The 18,694-nt window shown below is 59.5% G+C and overlaps 2 protein-coding genes across 3 annotated transcripts; one reads left to right on the top strand and one right to left on the bottom strand.

Annotated features, from left to right (window-relative positions):
* Positions 1 to 2,472: 2,472 nt before the first annotated feature.
* On the top strand, positions 2,473 to 5,990 carry NTMT1 (N-terminal Xaa-Pro-Lys N-methyltransferase 1). The gene is made up of 5 exons (XM_074923666.1): positions 2,473 to 2,512; positions 3,499 to 3,563; positions 4,379 to 4,574; positions 4,801 to 5,053; positions 5,500 to 5,990. The coding sequence occupies exons 3-5, from the start codon at positions 4,413 to 4,415 to the stop codon at positions 5,754 to 5,756; spliced, it is 672 nt and encodes a 223-aa protein (XP_074779767.1). The 5' UTR covers positions 2,473 to 2,512; positions 3,499 to 3,563; positions 4,379 to 4,412; the 3' UTR covers positions 5,757 to 5,990.
* A 633-nt stretch (positions 5,991 to 6,623) lies between these two features.
* On the bottom strand, positions 6,624 to 12,669 carry ASB6 (ankyrin repeat and SOCS box containing 6). Of its 2 annotated transcripts, XM_074924016.1 has the most exons (7): positions 12,637 to 12,669; positions 11,652 to 11,885; positions 11,052 to 11,233; positions 10,546 to 10,652; positions 10,035 to 10,143; positions 9,439 to 9,525; positions 6,624 to 8,618 (listed from the first exon to the last, which is right to left on the bottom strand). In XM_074924016.1, the coding sequence occupies exons 2-7, from the start codon at positions 11,762 to 11,764 to the stop codon at positions 7,942 to 7,944; spliced, it is 1,275 nt and encodes a 424-aa protein (XP_074780117.1). In that variant the 5' UTR covers positions 11,765 to 11,885; positions 12,637 to 12,669; the 3' UTR covers positions 6,624 to 7,941. The 2 variants fall into 2 exon arrangements, with proteins under 2 accessions (XP_074780117.1, XP_074780116.1); XM_074924015.1 differs by lacking the exons at positions 9,439 to 9,525; positions 12,637 to 12,669 and having other exon boundaries at positions 11,652 to 11,880.
* Between the last annotated feature and the right edge of the window lie 6,025 nt (positions 12,670 to 18,694).

Raw genomic sequence — 18,694 nt, 5'->3', positions numbered from 1 at the left:
GCAGCAGCGACCACGGGGAGGCAGCTGAGCTGAGGAGAGGAGCGGGCGGCTCTGCGGCGTGGCTGGAACCGTTGCTGCTGCCACGTTTTTGCAGACTTGGATTTGCACAAACTGGCCCCAAGGCTGGATCCGTCCCCAGCAGAGAGTGGTGTTCGAAAGGGTGTCCTCGATGGCGGGACCCTCGGCCCCGGCCCTTTGCCGGGCTCAGGAGTGTGGTCAGCTGAGGGACGCTCAACTGATTTATTTTTCCTCTCTTAATTTTCAGCCACGCTTTATTGCCTTAGTAATAACAATAATATAAAATCAAAGGGAACATTTGCAAGTGAGATTGGACCCCGGTTCCATTGAAATCCCGGGTTCATTGAAACCTGAAGGGCTGATGTGGAGCCCCAGCCCCTGGGTGGGGACAGGAGCACTGTCCCCTCCCTGCCACCACAAAGGGCTTTGGTGGTGGGCAAGGATGGAGGAGGGTGCCTAGGGCTTAATGGAATTGGTCTTCAGGAGCCCCAGTGCAGCACAGTAAAAAAAAAGGAGAAAAATATCTTTTGGGGGGAAGCTGGGGGGAGCAAATACTGCAGGCTCCTGTGGGAAATAGGTGGCAGGGATGGGATGTGGCTGCCCCATGGCCTGCTTGAAAATGCAGGTGATGACCAGAGCCGTGCAGTTGCTGCTGGTGGCTTCAGTGAGGGGAAAACTGGTGGGTTTTGGTCATTGAGGTGCCTGTGCATGGGGGATGTTCCGTGCTGGCTCACCGCCGAGCACCTCCCCAGACACTACCCCAACCTGGGAGCAGCTGGGTGCTGCGGCCTGGTGCTCAGTGTCCCCTCCCCAGTGAGAGATAACCTCATTTCCTTAAGATCTGGAAGGCAAAATGGGGCAAAAGCAGTGCTTTCTGTGCGGAGAGATGCTCTCGATGCATTCCCCAACTCAGCAGCCAACTAAACACGCGCTGCTGGCCCCTGCCACCAGCTCCCGCTGCGGGTTGCTGCCACCCCCCCGCACACTCAGGTCTTTTCTCAGGGACTTGGGGGACCCGGACACCCAAAAGCTGTCGGGGGGCGACAGCTGCTTGCCCAGGGATGGGGCCTCCGCAGAGGCACCGTGGAAGGATGGCAAGGGGCTCTGGCACCGAGGCCGCATCCTGATTGGGCCATGGATTTTGGGATGGCTGTGGGGGAAGCAGCTGTTTTGGGGCCAACAAGTCCTTGCTGAAGCCATTAGGACATTTTGGGGTGTAGGTGGGTGCTGGCTGAGTGGGAACAGGCCCACCCCCTCTGTGCCTATGCAGTGTTGTCCCTCTGGCTGCTACCTTCCGATCGTTTTGCATGATTTCAAGCAGGTTTTGTTCCTACAGGTTTTGTGCAAGTCGGTGTCCGCGGGGGGGACAATGAGGGAGGGGCCAGTGCCCTGCTGAGGGAAGGACTCACCCCGTATTAGACACCGGAGAATCCACACCGCACTCCTTTCCCCAGGAACACGGCTGCAGCCAGCCCAGTTTTGTCGCTGACACTTGTCCCCACAGCAACCCCCTTCCCAAAGCCTCGGGCAGCGCCAGGTCCCCATCCCCGGGAGTGTGTGTGTGGGGGGTCAGCCCCGTCGGGCCGCGGTACAGACGGGAGGCGATGGGGTGGGCTGTTGTCCGTCGACCGGAGACCATCCCGGGGGAGGGTGGGCGGCAGCTTCCCTCCCGAAAGGTCCGGGCTGGTACCCCCAAAGGGTCCGGTGCCCCCCAAAGGGGCCGGTGTCCCCCCAAAGGGTCCGGTGCCCCCCAAAGGGACCGGTGTCCCCCCAAAGGGGCCGGGGTCCGTCCGTCCGTCCCCCCCGCCCCGGGCAGGACGAAGCGAAGTTCCCGCGGCGGCGGCACAACGGCGGGACAACAGCGCTCCCTCGCGGCCCCGGCGGGACACAGCGGGACGGGACGGGACGGGACGGGACCGGGACAAGGACAACGGCGGGACAAGGACGGGGCGGCGGCAGCAGCGGGGCCGGGCCGGGGGCAGGCGGGCACCCGGACCCCGACACCCCTGGGCTGCCTTGTCCTGGTTACCCCGACCCCGCCGCCCAGCCCCGGGCCCTGCCATCCCGCTGCCACCCCCCGCCGTGTCACCGCCGACGGGCTCCTGCGCCCCTCGGACCCCCCCGCCTCGGCCCCACGTCCGCGGGGGCAGCCCCGGGGCCACTCGTGACACGGTGCGGACACACGTGGCGGGCACCGGGCCCCCCCCACCGGGGCGGGGCCGGACCCTCCTGCTGCCCTGGACCCCGCCGCGCTCCCCCGCGGGCCGCCCCAGTCTGTCCCAGTCCTCCCCAGTTTGACCCACAACGGACAAACTGACCCCCCGGGGCGCCCCCCCGAGGACAGCCGGTGGGAGAGCGCGGCAGGGCCCGCCCCCCGGCGTGACCTCACCGTGACGTCACCGCGAACGCCGCCGCCTGGTTGGTGCCCGCGACTGCCCGTCACAGCGGGGGCGGGTGAGGGGGCGGGGGGGACAGAGCGCGGCCGCCGCCTGAGGTAACCGGGGGGGAGTCGGGGGTCGCGGCCGCCAGACCCGAGGGGCCGGGCGGGACCGGGCGCCCCCCGCCCCGTTTCCGCAGCAGCGGGGGCCGGGCGGGGCCGGGGGAGCTGCCGGGGCCGGATCCGGTGTCTACCCCCGACCCGGGGGCAGGGCTGCAGCCCGGCGGCCTGCGGGGCTCCCGGGGCGGGGGGGTGCCCACGCCGCGGTCCTGGAGCGCGGGGGGTCCCCAGCCCCGATGGGGGGTACCGGGAAATGGCTGGTGTAGGCCTTGAACCAAGAGCCGCCCCCTCTCAGCCCCACGGGCGGGGCAGGTGTAACCCCCCAGCCCCCGGGGATGGGACACCGGTGCCCCCTCCCCCCCGGGCGTTGGTCCTGGGGACACCTCGCACCCCGCCTTTCCCTGCCGCCCCCCTGCCCGCAGACGGCCCCAGGGGTTGGGGAACGGGCCCAAAAGCGGGGAGGGCCGGTGTGACCTTCTCCCCCTAGCTACGGGGGTCCGTGGGGCGAGTAGTAGCCCTCACCTGACCGCCCGTCACCTGAGGAGCCGCCACATTTCAGGGGCTCCGGGGACAGCGGGAAGGGGGGGCGCCAGCAGCAGGGCCCATGCTGGTGGGTAGAGCCATCCCGCTGGGTGCTCTCGGCCTATGCTGGGGGCCCATGACACCCTGAAAAGCGTCACCAAGTCGAACCCAGGGCCGAGGAAGGGGTGATGCTGCTGGGAGGGCGAACCTGGGTCCCAGCCCATGAGATCAGGCAGTGGGCCCAAAACCCTCCACGCACCGGCTGCCCTCATGGCTCAGCCTCCTGCCGCCTCCCCACTGTGGGGCAGCACCAGGTCCTGCCCCACTGCTGCCCCGGGAGGGGGCCAGCAGGCTCGGGGTGACTCTTGCCTCCAGCTCCGTGGGGCTGCTGTCAGTCTCGCTCACAGCCTTAGGAGCAGAGAGGTGATCTGGAACTAAAATCCCCTCTTTTCTTCCCTTAGATCACAGCGCAGACTGGCTCCTGGCCTCACCAAGCCAAACTGGATTTCAACCGGTGATCTGTAAGGTGAGAGGCTGCATCCCCCCGCTCCATCTACAGGCTCTTCCAAGACCTCGGGGGGCCACCAAAACCGCCTAAACTGCCATAGAAAAGGTTTTGTGTCTAATGGGATATTTGCCAGCAAATTCAAGCCACGAACACTATATATTTCTTTATTTGTAAAGGTGTTTGAAGTCCTTGAATTTACCCTTCGGCCACCTTAAATCTAGTTTCTAATCCCCTGCGCAGTTAATCAAATCCACAGTGGTTTGAATTATGAGATGTCTGGGGGGGATTTATAGCTTGTATTGCTGATTATACCTTGACTTTATTATATTGCAAATATCTAACTTATGGTCACGGCTGAGATTTACAATCCTGAGGTAGGTGCTTAGGATAACTTTTAGCAACTCCAGATGTAATTGGAGGTGACTGATGGGGCTGTCGCCACAGATAAACATGTAATCTGTAAAACGTTAAGACAGGGAAAGAAGAGGCAGAATAGGTGAAAGGGAGGGTCAGCCTTAAAAAAATAATAATATAATTGGGGGTATTGCTGAGCAAGGCTTCAGGATGCCTAGTCAGGCCGAGGCATCCCTGCTGGGAAGGGTTTTTGGGCTTGTTGGCCTTCAGAAAATACCAGGATTTAGATCTTCGTTCCTTCTTGCTCTCAGTTGAAGGTTTTTAGGGTTTGAGATAGCCCTGAGGAGGGGGAAGGGGTGATGAATAGAAACTGGGGTACTCAAAGAGCTGACACCTGCCTCCTGGGTTCAGGGGGAGGCTTTGTGCCTGTGGCTCTTTCGGACCTAACTGGTGGTTTCTACCCTGTCTCGGAGGAGCAGCGAGTCCCGCGTGGGCACGTGCCCCTCGGCCAGCATGACCAGTGAGGTAGTGGAGAACGAGTTTGAGTTTTACTCCAAGGCAGAGAAATACTGGAAGGATGTGCCCGCCACGGTGGATGGCATGCTGGGGGGCTATGGCCACATCTCCAGCATCGACATCAACAGCTCCAGGAAGTTCCTGCAGAGGTTTCTGCGGGTAGGTGGCACAGTCTGTCATGCTCCCAAAGCCCCATCCTTCTCCCAGCACGGAGCTGGGTTCTTCCCTCCAAGCTGCTCCGTGGGATCATCCATTGCCTGCGTGCTGGGAGAGCTTTGCCCTGCAATGGGTCCCCTGTAGCCTGGCTGCATCCTGCATGGTTGCCCCATTTGTCCTCTGTGGGTACCTCACAGAGGGATTCAGCCCCTCATGGTTGTTGTTCCAGGACGGTCCCAACCGGACAGGGACAACCCGTGCTCTGGACTGCGGGGCGGGCATTGGCCGGATCACCAAGCGGCTGCTGCTGCCCCTCTTCAAGACGGTGGACATGGTGGACGTGACAGAGGACTTCCTCACCAAGGCCAAGAGCTACCTGGGAGAGGAGGGTAGGCGGGTGCGCAACTACTTCTGCTGCGGCCTCCAGGACTTCAGCCCCGAGCCCAACTCCTACGATGTCATCTGGATCCAGTGGGTCATCGGTGAGGGTCCCTTAGTTTGCGGGGTCTCACCAGCCTGTCCTCTTGTCCCGCTTTGCTCGAGGGGCAGGTGCCCCATGTGCTGGGGAGAGCTTTGGGGAGAGCAGCTTGAGGTCTGCATGAAGGATGAGCATCGCGGCATGGGTGGGGGGCTGGGTTGGGGACCTACCCCCTCATCCCTGCCCCATGGAGGAGCACTCCGAGGGCACTGTACTGTGGGGTCTTTTCCCCCAAGCCCTCTGAGGCTGGGGCAGAGGTGTTGGTTGGATGGAGTTGGATAGAGCCCGGGGGATACAAGTTGGACATCCCCAAGCCAAAGCTTTCACCTTCAAATGGCTCAAGTATTTGGCTGCTGGATCAGGAGAGATCCCAAGCACAGCCTCCTGCTCTCCTCCCCTCTTCCCACCCCTGTCAGGCCCTGCCCTCTAACCTCTGCTCTGCTCCTCCAGGACATCTCACTGACAACCACCTCTCCGACTTCCTGAAGCGGTGCCGCGCTGGCCTGCGGCCCAACGGCATCGTGGTCATCAAGGACAACATGGCTCAGGAGGGTGTGATCATGGATGATGTGGACAGCAGCGTCTGCCGGGACCTGGACGTGGTCCGGAAGATCATCCGCCGAGCTGGGCTGCACCTCCTGGCTGAGGAGCGCCAGGAGAACTTCCCCGACGAGATCTACCACGTCTACACCTTCGCCATGAGATGAGGGCGGCAGGAGAAGGTCTCTCCAGGGCCAGCTCGGAGCACGGGCCAGCACGGTGGTTCCTGCCGGGGCCGGGAGGGGTGAGGACCGTGCCTTCACCGTGGGGTGGCTGATGGCAGCGAGGGTGTCACAACTCCCTCTTCTCCAGGGCTGGTGTCAAGGACGGGGCTTTGTCTTCCAAGTTGCTGCTGTTTGTGAAAAAGAGGTGTTTGCCAAATACATTTTCCTGCTGTTGCACTTCTGCACGTGGGCTTTGTCAGACACCGCATTGGCTTGATGCGCCTTCGGGGGCTTTGTACAGGAGCAGGAGGGTTCCCCCTGCAAGAGGCAGCTCTGTGGGCCCTGGCAGGTGGCTGACTGCAGTCACAGGGCTCCTGTTAGTGAACGGAGCTCAGAGCACCTCTCTGAGGGGCCAGGCTCCCTTCCTTGCTTGGATGTTTGACCCTTTCCTGCTCTTGAACTTGCTGCTGCTGACAGCAACAAGCGAGTAAGGCAAATGAGAGAAATCTGCACCAGGTTCTGGCACTTTGTGGGGGCCTTGCCTTAAACCCACAAGCAGGTTTCCCACACGTGCAGCAAAAAAGGAGGTGGATGTAATCCTGGGTCCCCAGCACCTCCAGCTCAAACGCTGCGACCCTACAGCTGCTCCCCCAACTCCATCACCCAGCAATGAACGCTCCCCCATCTCCTCCTTAGCCATATCCACATTGTTTTGCCCAAGTGTGGCCACTGGCTTGTGCCAAACTAACCCAACACAGCTTGGCCACCACTGGCACAGCTGGCTGCCACATGGGTGAGCCCACACGATTCCCCCCATCCCCGCAGAGCCCTCTCCTCCACTCCGTCTCTCCTGCAGAAGAAACAAGCCCCTTGTCATTATTATAAAAGGCCTTCTTTAATTGCTCGTTTCCCATTCCAGACACCAGGGGAGTATTTGATCACATTATCTTTTTTTTTTTTTTTTAAACATGAATTCATCAGGACACACAGCTCCAGTTCCACAGGGTGTGAGAAGGGAACACTTGGATGCTGCCAGGAGGGCAGCGGGGGGAGACAACCCTTCTGCAGCCAAACTGCCAGTGGATCCCAGATCCACCTGCTGTAAACTGTACCTATGCAGAGTAGATTTTTCATCCTCTTCTGCATCTTTCCCCCATGACAAACAACAAACCAACAAAAACGCGGGGGGCTCAGCTCTGTGGCCAGTCTTTGGCACATCCTGAGGAAGCAGATGCCTAGAAGGGCGAGCCAGATGGCAGTGGCAAGGCTGGGACACGGGACCTCCCTGTGCAGCCCCAGTTTGTAGATTCCATTAGCAGGTTGGAAAGAAAATCCCAAGTCCTGGTGCAACTTCTTGTTTCTGGAAGGAAGCACCAGAGACCGCAGTCCTGGGGGCAATCAGCAAGGGGAAGAGCCAAGTTCAGGGAGGGAGGCCCAAGGCACTCAGCAGTTAGCCACCCGTGCCTTGTCCTTGCCCAGGGAATGCACCACAAAGCTGAGAAATATCCATTTGTCAGTTTTAGAGCTCAGCACCTCGAGATGTCCTTGATCCTCAGCGCTGGGAGGATGGGGTGCAGAAACTCAGAGGGTGTGGAGCAGCCGGTCACCGCTGCCAGCCCCGTTTCCCCACACCCCACCTGTGGTTCCAAAGCCCACGTGAGCAAGGAGAGTGTCTGCATGGAGATGCCAGACCTCCACCAGGAAACCAGGACACAGATGCCAGAGCTCTCCTGGCACAGGAAACATCTCCCAGCACCCCGAGGCATCTCACCTCCACCAGTCAACCTAAGGCACTGCTTCACCACCCGGGACCCGCAGGGCTGGAGAGAGAGAGGGGACAAGCTGCCTCTCCAGCCCTACCACCCCACGTGTCCTGCCCACCACGTTTTTTCTTTAAAAATCCACCACAAACCAGCCCTCTGCCCCAGCATCCAGCTCCCCAGGGAGCCACAGAGCTCTGCCTGCCTCCCAGAACTTTGGGGGGCATCGTGCCCAAAAAAAGCACACACCCCACCCCCCAAAAAAACACAGCAGAGAGGGACACTGTGGGCAGCACAGGCCAAGCCGTGGGCACGTGCATGGGCAGCAACACCTCTTGCTGTGGAGAAAACTGGCCCAGAGCAGAGATTTGGCAGCTGTAGGCACACCGTGACCACGGAGGCGGCACACAGGGAGGCATCAGTCAGGCTCAGAGGTCCTCGTGCCCAGCAGCGGTGTGGTCAATGAGGAGATACCACTTCAGCCTGTCCGGAAGAGGTAGAGCCTTGATTTTAACATCTACTGGCCATGGTTTAAGGCGCTGCCGGATAAACACCCTGCAGAGATGTTTCAATGCCTGTGGGGAGCGTTCCAGCTGCTTCAGAGAGCAGAAAAGAGTCCTGATCTTCTCCTCGTGGTACCTACAGTTGCTGGTGTTGACCTCAAAGTTGCTGGGCAGCTGGATGGCTTGTGAACTGGCCATCATGAGCTCCAGCAGAGTCTGACCCTTCTGGATGAGGTCTGTAGAGAAGCTGTCATCTTCAGAGACACTGAGGTGCGAGCAGAGGCACTCGAAGACAATGTGGAAGCCTGACCAGCACGAGGGACCGTGTAGGGAACAGTTGTAGGCAGCACCCGACTCCAGCAAGAAACGTAGCAGTGGGAAGTGGCGTTTGAAGCTTTTGAAGCAGAGGTGGGTGAGGGACTCAGGGGCCGGGCACTCGCTGGGGTTGGCGCCATGGGCTAGCAGCAGCTGTGTGACACAGAAGCAGAAGCGACTGATCACCTGTGCCTCCTCGGTGTTGCTGCACACCATTTCTCCCAGCAGGAAGATGACGTAGGTGAAGACAGTGTCACCGTCTTTGGTGGTGGCCCTGACGTCTGCACCTGGAGGAAGGGACAGAGAACAGAACTAGCATTGCAGACAGCGAGGCCAGGACAGCACTAACTCTGGCACTGCTGGGCTTCACAGAATCACAGATTCATGGAGGTTGGAAAAGCCCTTGAAGCTCCTCCAGTCCAACCATGAACCTCACCCTGACCGTTCCCAAGCCCACCAGATCCCTCAGCGCTGGCTCAGCCCGACTCTTCAACCCCTCCAGGGATGGGGACTCCCCCCCTGCCCTGGGCAGCCCATTCCAACGCCCAACAGCCCCTTCTGCACAGAAATCCTTCCTCAGAGCCAGCCTGACCCTGCCCTGGGCAGCTTGAGGCCATTCCCTCGGGGCCTGGCGCTGGCTCCTTGGTTCAAGAGACTCATCCCCCCTCTCTGCACCCTCCTGTCAGGGAGTTGCAGAGGGCCAGGAGGTCTCCCCTCAGGCTCCTCTTCTCCAGACTGAACCCCCCCAGTTCCCCCAGTCGCTCCCCAGCAGACCTGTGCTCCAGACCCTGCCCCAGCTCCGCTGCCCTTCTCTGGCCACGCTCGAGTCATTCAATGGCCTTTCTGGGGTGAGGGGCCCAAAACCGAACACAGTAATCAAGGTGCGGCCTCACCAGTGCCAAAATCACTTCCCTGTCCCCCTGCTGGGCACACTATTTCTGACACAAACCAGTATACCATTGGCCTTCTTGGCCACCTGGGCACACTGCTGGAACATAAACAATGGGAACATAACGGAGTGGGAGGGCAGTGCCCGGTGCTGTACACAATCAGCCAGCACTAGGCCTGGAAGGACTGCACATGGAGAGGGGAGAAGGTTGCCCTCACCTCCTTCCAGCAGGAGGCGGATGCTCTCGGTGTTGTGGATCTGGACGCCGTCGCTGCTGGCCAAGGCGTGCAACAGCGCTGTCTTTCCTGCAGTGGAGCAGTCGGTCAGTCTGATGAAAATAGGGTGACACCCCAAAAAGGTAGGAAGGAAAACAAACCACCCCACCAACCAGATGGCCAAACATGGGAAGAAACAACCCTTCTCCTTCTGGCAGGCTTCCGCTGCCCCGCAATGGCGCAAAGCTGTGGGGCAGGGTCACAGGCCACACGTGCAGGGCTGGTGGTGGCCCCAGAGGGCACGTGTGCCACGGTACAGCGAGTTTTAGAGCACAGGAGCACCACGAGGCTATGGAGGCACAGCCCCCTCCCATCTCCCATGGATGGCCAGGAGATGGTTTCAGCCCCTTTCTGCACCTGACACAGTCAGCATACAAGGAGAAAACACAGAGCACCAGGGAGCTTTGGCAGCCCACACCCCACTTCCAAACCAGTCTGTAACTGGAGAGTGCTTGCAGCAGCAAGATGGAAGGACCTGGATCCCCTCCCCTGACTGCTGGGAGCACCCGGCCTGGGGCAGCTGGACGGGGCACACAGACCATTTTTATCCGCCGCGTTGACATCGGCCCCCAGCTGAAGCAGCCGCTGGAGGCACGGCAACCGCTCAGGCTCCTCGCTGGCCAGATCAAGGGGACTGCTCTCATGGATCTGCACAGAGCGAAAGGAAAAAAACCCACTAGTAACTATTAAAGACTATTTCCGAGTGTCTCCAGAGAGTCTCTGCTGGGGCTTCATCCCACCCAACATGAAAGTATACATGAACCCATCCCCAAAACTCAAAGTGATCCTTCCCCCATGTATCCATAGGCAGAAGTTTGTAACCTCCAGCCTCCTCCCACCCATCACTCCACGGCAGAGGCAGGTTTGCTCAGCAACTTGAACTTCTGCCACAGCACCGGAGCACAACGGACAACAGGCCAAGGAGGTCACCAAGGGGAAGCAGCATGTGGGGAAGGCTGGGAGGTGGGGAGCAGGGAGGGCTGTCCCCACATGCCAGCCCCATGCAGGGGAGCCTCACGGGGGCTCAGCTGGGCCAAGCCAAGGCCGTACCCGGTCTCTCCGGTTGATGTCAGCCCCATGGTGCACCAGGAGCTCCACCATATCTGGCTGGTTGCGGAGCACTGCGATGTGCAGGGGGGTGTAGTAGGTGACCGGATCTGAGGACAAAAACACAGAGTCAGAGAGAAATAAGGGCTTCCCCACAACAGCCCCACTACCCACCAGAAGTGGAAGAGGGCAGCTGGGGAGGGCCCTGAGAATGCTCATAAAACCAGGGCTGTCACAGACACCCCACGTCCTGCTTTTGCAATGACTCCATCACTGGCAAAAGCCCTCAAAGCTGCAAACTGGCCCCCAAGCCCCTGGCCAACCTCCACTCCATCCTTGTGGCTGTGTCTGGACAAGGGCTGCCACAAGGTCACACTAGCAGAGCAAGGAGTGGGGGTCAGAGCTGGCAGCATCCCCTCTTTCTGCCCCAGCTATCACAGCCCCCCAGGGCAGCTTCTCACCTGCTGGTTCCTCCTGGCCAAGCCCAGTCCCCTTCCCACCAGCCTCACCTTCAAAGCTGAGGTCAGCTCCGAACTCCAGGAGGATTTCCGCAGCGGGGACAAGCCCCAGCTCAGTGACCTTCAGCAGGGCGTAGCTCACACCTTCCTGATAAAACGGGGAGTGGGTCTCCCTCTCCAAGACTCGTCTCACAGCCGAGAGCTGGCTCCTGTCACTGCCCAGACAAGCAGGGCTTAAGACACACAAAACCAACCAGTTACTCAGTTGAATGGCACAAATCTCAGGGTGTGCAGAGATCAAAGTAGCACCCTTTTTGTCTTGTAACCACCCCATCTTTAACCTGGCTGTGGGGTTATGCCACAGCATCAGGGCACAGCTGAACCCCAGTTTAGGTATTATTGCCATGGGTAAGGCAAAAAGGGCTGTTCCTGGGGAGCACACGTAGCCCCTGTGTTTGCTCTGCTCCACCCCGACGTTCCTGAAGAGCAGCAACAAGAAGAGGGTCTGTGGGATGAGCTTCTCACCAGGACTGGGGTTTGTTCCCAGCCAGTGCTGTGTCATCAGCCACGTCCCTGAGCTCCAGCCATCACCCCCTAAACACCATGTGGGCGTTCAGCCCCAGAGATCCGCTCACAGCCCCATCTAGTTACCTCTCAAGGGTGCTCTGCTGTTCCGCATCCTGTATCGCCAGCAACCCCAAGATCTCGTCTACCAGGGGCTGATACTCGAAGATAATCCTGCGGAAGCCGTGCAGGAAAGGCATCGTGCTCTGCTCCACACACAGACCACCCAGGGGCCTGCAGCATGGCAGTGGTGTCCTCCCTGACGCACGGCTCTGGTGGGCAGACCCTGGCGCTGCCTGGTTTCCAAAGCTCTTTTCCCTCCTTTTAAAAGAAACAAGCCTTTCTAGCGGTTTTGCATTTAGAAAAAACAAAAAACAACCACACAACTGCCTTTCTCCCTCCCTCTTTATATGTTTCTAAAAGGCAACAAAGACCAGCACAAGGGATCTTCTCCCACACACCACGGAGGTGTATTCAAATTATCTGCTGCACGCAGAGCCACAAAGTGGAGTTATCTGGGTGCAGGGAGAAAACACACCAGGCGTAGCCCAGGCTCAGGGCAAACCCCATCTGCAGAGGCTCTGCCACAAGCCCCCACACTCTGGGGGTGCCAGGGGGAGAGCGGCCCGAGCAGTGAGGGACTCCGAGCGCTGTGGGGTGCCTGCGACCAGCAGACCCCTGCCTGGAGGCGGGGAGCAGGGCCGGAGCAGCCCCCCAGGACCCCGTAACCCCCCGCGACCCACAGGAGCCAGCGCGGGAGCCGCCAACCCCTCGGCGAGGGGACCGAGAGGTCCCTAAATCTCACTGCGCCCCACGGGGGGAAGCGCAGAGGCCCACAGACCCCCCAGCACCCCCGCGGGGGTAACGCCAGGGGCCGCCGGGACCCCGCCGAGACGGTCCCAGCAGCCGCTAACCCCGCCGCACCGCACGGGGCGAGTCCCCGGAGCCCCGGGGCGAACCCGGGAGTGGCCGCAAGGCCGCCAAGCCCCACAGGGAGGGACGCGGAGGCCCCAACAACCACCCGCTCCGCTCCCACGAAAGGCCGCGACCCCCGCGCCCCGCCGCCCCTCACCGGCCCCGGGCCCGCCGCCGGAAGCGGAAGCCGCCGTCTGGGGCGGGGCCTCACGGGGGTGGAGTCTACCCGGGGTGGGCGGGGCCTCGCGGGGTGGGCGGGATGGGGGCGTGGTCTTACCGGGGCGTGGCTGAGCGCGGCCGGCAGGGGGCAGCACGCGGCCGGGAGCGGCGCGCCGGGAGCGCGCGGGGGCGGGGGCGCGCGCGGCAGGGGGGCGGGGCCGATCGCGGGGGGCGGGGCGGGGACGGGCACCCCCGGGACACCCTCCCGGACACCCCCCCCGGACACCCCCCACACCCCCCACACCCCCTCCCCCGGCGCTGCCCCCCGGGGTACGGGCGCGCCCACGGCTTCAGCTCCAGCTCTGCCACCCCTGGGGGTAGGGGGGGGTGGGGGGGTCTTGGCGTCGTGCGACCCCGTGCACCAGCCCAGTCCCCCCCCCAGCACCCTGCCCTCCCCCGAGCACCCACCACCGGGGCTGCTCACCCCCACCCAGGATGGGCTGGGGGTGCTGGGGGGTGGCACCGGGTGGCTGTCACCCCCCCGCGGCGCACGGAGGGCTCAGGGGTCTGGGAAGCTCAGAGGGATCTGGGGGGGCTCGGGGGTCTGGGGGGCTCGGTGGACTGTGGGGGCTCAAGGGTCGGGGGGGGCTCAAGGGTCCGGGAGGCTCAAGGGGCTGGGGGGCTGCTACCCACAGCACAGCCCGACCCTCCCCTGCTGAAAGAGCTGCTGGGGGAAGCGTTAGCCCTGGATTTATTGGTATTATTATCATCATCATTTTTATTATTATTCTGGTGGAATTTCCAGACGTAGGGAGCTCCGCAGAGCCGGCAATAACTGAAGCCGCCTTGGGTTTCCTATTTACGTATTTATTTTATTCTGGTGGAGCGCTTCCAGATTTCAGCAGGCAGCCGTGGCCCGGGGGCAGAGGGGGCGAGGAGGCCGCGCCAGTTGGGCATTTTTCTGACATGCCGTCACGCTCCCCCCTCTTTCCCACCCTTCCGTTCCCCACACAGAGTGGGGTGCCAGGGTGGGGGACCTCGGTGCCCACAGCCCCCCCAGCCCAAGCCCCCCTTGGTGGCAGGACAGGCAGTCCCAAGCCCTTGGGGGACTGTGGGCACTTGGCTCCCCCTTGCAGCCCAGCAGCTCCTGTGGGTAGGGTTTGGGGGGCATCACCCCCATGATGTCCTGAGTGGGGGTGGAAATAACCCTGTCCGAGGGCCCTGGGCAGGGATCGGAGGGGAAAAGCAGCAGGAGGAGTAACAGGGAGCAAGGATTTCTCCCTCTGCGTGGAGGATGCTTTATGCCTGCATCAGCCGGCTGCAAACCAGCGCAGCCCGGGTGGGGGGTCCCACATCGGGTGGGCCGGGCAGCCAAGACCCTCGCTTGGCTTCTGAGTGTCTCCTCGCTGCTGCCAGTGGCTGCGCAAACCCGGGGCCCTCCTGGCCTGGGTAAAGCCCAAACTCTCCATAGACCAGTAAAACCCAAACCCTGCGCAACTGGGGTGGCAGCACCGGGCACAGTCACTGTCCCCAGCTGCGTGGCACCGGTGGGGACGGTGCAGGGACCAGCCCTCTGTCAGACACCGTTTTGGGGGGACCCCTCCCCTGCATTCCCCACTGTTGGCTGGGAAAGGAGGGCTGGTGAGTGTGGGTCCCCCCATTGCCACCTCTGACCCCAGCCGTGTTGGCCCTGGGGAGGGTGACCCCAGACTGCCCCAAAGGGCCCTACCAGGCCGACCATGCCCCCATGAGCCCCAGAGAGGCTTTGCCCCCACCCTAATATCCCCCCCATCTGGAAGGGAGGCTTTGGGGGTGCAGCGTGGGGCCAAACCCAGCCCTGGGACGTGTCAGGCCCCGAGACCCAAGAGCTGAAACCCTTCCCTGGCCATCAGCACGGCGAAGCCAGCGCAGTGCCGAGCACACAGGAGCCCTTCCCCGGAGCATCCCTGCTCTGGTCCTGCCATGGCCGTGCCACGAGCCATGGCCTCCGGGGAGGTGACTCCCCGTCCCCACATTTCTTGGGTGAAAAAATCTGTTTTGCAAACAGGGACACTGGTGGCATGATCAGCCAGGGCTTTTGAGTGCCCGGCTAAAATAACAGCATCAGGATCTGCCCCCTTCCTCCCCATCGCCTTGGCGGGGCGGACTAGGAAGAATGTGAGTTGGCTATCCATCAGGGAGACAGAGCAACAGCCAGCCGAAGAAAGAGGGGCATTTTAGGAGGAAAGCCAGGGAAATTTGATCATTAAGAAATCCTCCTGGCTGTCTGGGGGAATTTAATTAAATTGCTGGAAAGGGCTGTAAGCACATCTGGATCCAATATGTGCAGCTTTGATTTTTTTCTTTCTTTCTTTCTTTCTTTTTTTTTTTTTTTTTTTTTTTTAGTTCACTCTTTTCCCATCTCGCTGTTGAAGGAGGGGGGGGAATAAAAGGGAAATAGCAGAGCCACGGAGTATTGGTTCATCTGGGACTGGGATTCCTGGCAGGGAAAGAAAGAGAGGGAGAGAAAGAAAAAGCAAAAGAAAGAGACAGAGGGAATAAGAAAGCTGAGAGAAAAACCTTCACCAAGGGCCTGGCCAGGGTGTTTTATAATGCCACCGACCGCAGAGACAAGGAGCTAGGAGGGAACGGGGAGGGGGGGGGTGTGAGATCTGGAGGGAAGAGTAGGAGGAGAGGAGATAGCCCAGGGCACGCTGCGCTTTCGGGGTCTGGCAGGGATGGAGAGAGAAAGAGGAATTGCTCAGCAGATAGAGAAACACCATTCCTGCTTGGAGCACCCGGGCCGGGCATGGGGGCACTCCTCCAGCAAGTGCCCTCGGCTGTCACCCCTGTGGGCCCGATGGCCTGAGCCCTGCCTGCCCCGATGCCCCCGGTGCCGGGGGCAGGATGGGGGTGCTCTGGTCCCCAGCCCGGGCAGGACACGGGGCTGGGCACGGCTCTGATTTAAGCAGATGGGGCAGGCAGCCCTGCTCCCCCAGCGCCGGGAAAGGGATGGACCCCTGGCCACCTGCCCTCAGAGCCAGTTGCTGGGTTCTGACCAGACACCATCAAGCCCCCACCATCTCCCATACTCTCCTCCTTACTATTTCTTTACTCCCTACATCCTTCTTAAGGTGCAGCAGAGGTGCATCTCCAGCGTAAGAAAAAGCCTTCCACCCATGGGGGATGAGGGCAAGCCAGCCTGATAGTATCCATAGGGCAAGATTTTGGGAATATTAAGGAGAACAATCACCAGGGTACCGCGGGGAGCAGCACCAAGCAGTGCCCCACCCCAGCCCCCACCGCCGTTGGGGGTGAGGAGGAGGGCTGGGGCTGGCAGAGCACATCCAGATCCGTGTCGTGGCAAGCGCTGTGGAAGCGTGAGATGTTATCACAGCATGAGAAGAAATATCAGGAAACCCCTGGGAGGACACAAAGCAAGATTAACAAAAAATATCTTTTTTTTTTTTTTTTTTTTTTTTTTTTAAAGAGAGGAAGATGAAGGACTGGCAAATAGAAACACTTTCATCCCAAGGGTTGCAAACTGCAAACCCGGCAGGCTCTGGCTGGCCAGATCCTCACCCCAAGGAGCCTGGCACAGCCCTGCCAGTTTGGTGCTGCTCTGGTTCATCAGCCCAACAGTTCTGGCTCAGCAAAGCTGGACTCTGCGCACACACACAGCTCAGCAAAACCCAGGTGCTTGGTGTCAGGCAAAGCAAACTTGCTCGGCTTCATCTCCAAACCACCCATACTTTGCCTTAAGCATGGCCGAGAGTCACCTTGCCAGCTCCAAGGTCCAGTTTTAATCACTTAAAATATATTTTTTACCAAAAAAGAGAAGAGCTTGCATAAGAGAGTTAGGAAATGCCAGGAGGGTGGGTTTCAAACAACTGGGTCTCGCTTCAAATGCCTTATGTGGCTGGCAGAGTTAAAAAAAACGATGCTGGGAAAAAAAAAAAAAAAAAAAAAAAGGCAAATCCTACAGCTAAAAAGGAAATTGCATTAATACAGATTGTTTTATTTAAAAAAAGCAAACCCTGACCTCTACTTCAAAAAAGTCATTAGACATTCTCCTTCTGAAAGGCCGACAGGGGATATTACTGAAAGGCCAGTTAATTTCTCAATGACTTACTGTTCTTGCTCTGCTCATGGAAATGTGTAAAGAGTCGGAGGGTAATTTAAGGCACCCTGCAGAAAGGTGTGTAAATCTTTGCATGTCTAAAGAAACTTTACCAGACCACTAGGATTGGGAAAAAAGAAAATGCTTGCCCTCTTTTTTTTTTTTTTACTTTTTTTTTTTTTTTTTTACTTTCCTTTGGAACTCTGATCCCCTTTGATCATAAAAAAGGTCATATTTCACCCAAAAAAATATCAGCAATCACAGGGCCCGAGGAAGTGCGAACCCAAGGGGGTTTCACCGACGATTATTCCCTCCATTTAATTATTTAATGCCATGAACTGAGGGAAAGCCGTCTCCCCTGGAAAAGCCAGACAGCTCAAGAATAAGGTCTGGCCCCGACCAAGGAGGAGGAAAAGGGTTTTAAATGGGGCTGGGGCTGCTCTGTCCCTCCTCCCACCCTTACCCCTTCATGGGCCAAGACCAGCTGCCCTGCAGCCCCCCCCCAAAATAATCGCAGCAAGATGTTCCCAGCCTCTGGGGCCAAGGGGGAAACGCTGGGGGAAGAATGGGGGTCCTCATCACCCCGGCCCCACCACCACCCCTAACCAGCTGGGGCACATCGCTGAGGGGTCACTGTCCTCCAAGGGGATTTCACCATCCCACAGGTTGGTCCTTGAGTAGTTTTTTCCTGGACATGGTGTCACCTGCATCCTGGGAAGGGTCTGTCCCTTCAGTCACGATGGAAAAAAGCAGGATAAAGTGGGTAACATGGCCAAGGAGGGGTGACACGGGGCTGCATGGGGTCCTCCAGGGCCCGGTGGTCCCAGGGGTGATGCAAGCATCTCCCCCATGAGAGCCTGGGGCAGCCAGGAGGGCTGATGACAATATATGTGATCTATATTCTAATATATGCATTTTATATTCTAATATATGCAATCTATATTCTCATGTACGCATCGAGTGCATAGCTGCAGTGTACAGCATCACCCTGGCACCACGCGCCGCCGGGGACCCACCCGGCTGGGTGCTGGGCAGAGGTGAAACATCCATCCACGGGGGCAGCCCCCGGGGAACCAGGAGCAGAAAGTGGTGTGACACCAGCCTGTGATTTACACGGCCAAGGGGGGCAGGACCAGACACCGGAACGGACTCCTGAAGTGCCCCTAGGACCAATAAATTGGGCCAATAGGGCCAATAAATGGACTCCCCCAAAAAAGGAAGGGGGAAGGGAGGTTGGACTGGCTTGTTTGCACACTGGAGGAGCCCCCCGCAGAGTCGAAGAGAGCCAAAATCTGCCTTCAGCTGCACCCCTTCCAAGCTGGAGAGCTCTGGGAAGCTGCTTCCCCGTCAGGAAGATCAGATTTGGCAGCACTGGCTGGCTTCAAAATCTGCACGCCTCTGACTTGAAGGGGAAGAGAGCGCAAGAAAAGCTTTCGACAAATGTTAAAATAACTCAGCCAGGGGTTTGCCTCCCTCGGCTGCGTTGGAGCAGGGATGTTTATGAGCTCAGAGCTGGGCTCCAGCGGCCGATCTCGCTCGGAGATTTCGCGTCGAGCCCTGCGTGTGCGCAGCCCCGTCCATATGTGCCTGCAGCGGCGGGCAGGGGAGCACGCTGGAATCGAGGGGAAGAAATAATAACCGTTAACCTCTTTGATTTCTGCTCATCGCCCCGAGCTCAGGCCCCGCCGGACACCAGCACCCAGCCCCTGGGTCTGCCCCCCTCCCTCCCACCGCCTCCTCCATGCATATATGTGTATATATATAAATATAGTTATCATTTTTAAAGAGGAAAACTCCTTTTTCCTCTCCCGGTGGCTGGTTTTCATTAGGGAGGTTTCTTTCTAACCCCAAGGGAAGCAGCCTATGAGTTTTTAACTGTGGTGCAGGACGTAATTATCTCATTAAGGCGAGAGAGCCAGGCTTTTCCCAGGAGAGGTGACCTTGCTCCGGGGTTGAT

This window comes from Athene noctua, chromosome 20 (assembly GCF_965140245.1).
Source record: "Athene noctua chromosome 20, bAthNoc1.hap1.1, whole genome shotgun sequence".
Lineage (NCBI taxonomy): Eukaryota > Metazoa > Chordata > Aves > Strigiformes > Strigidae > Athene > Athene noctua.
Note: the sequence above shows the minus strand (reverse complement) of the source record. Positions and strands in the feature narration are given on the sequence as shown.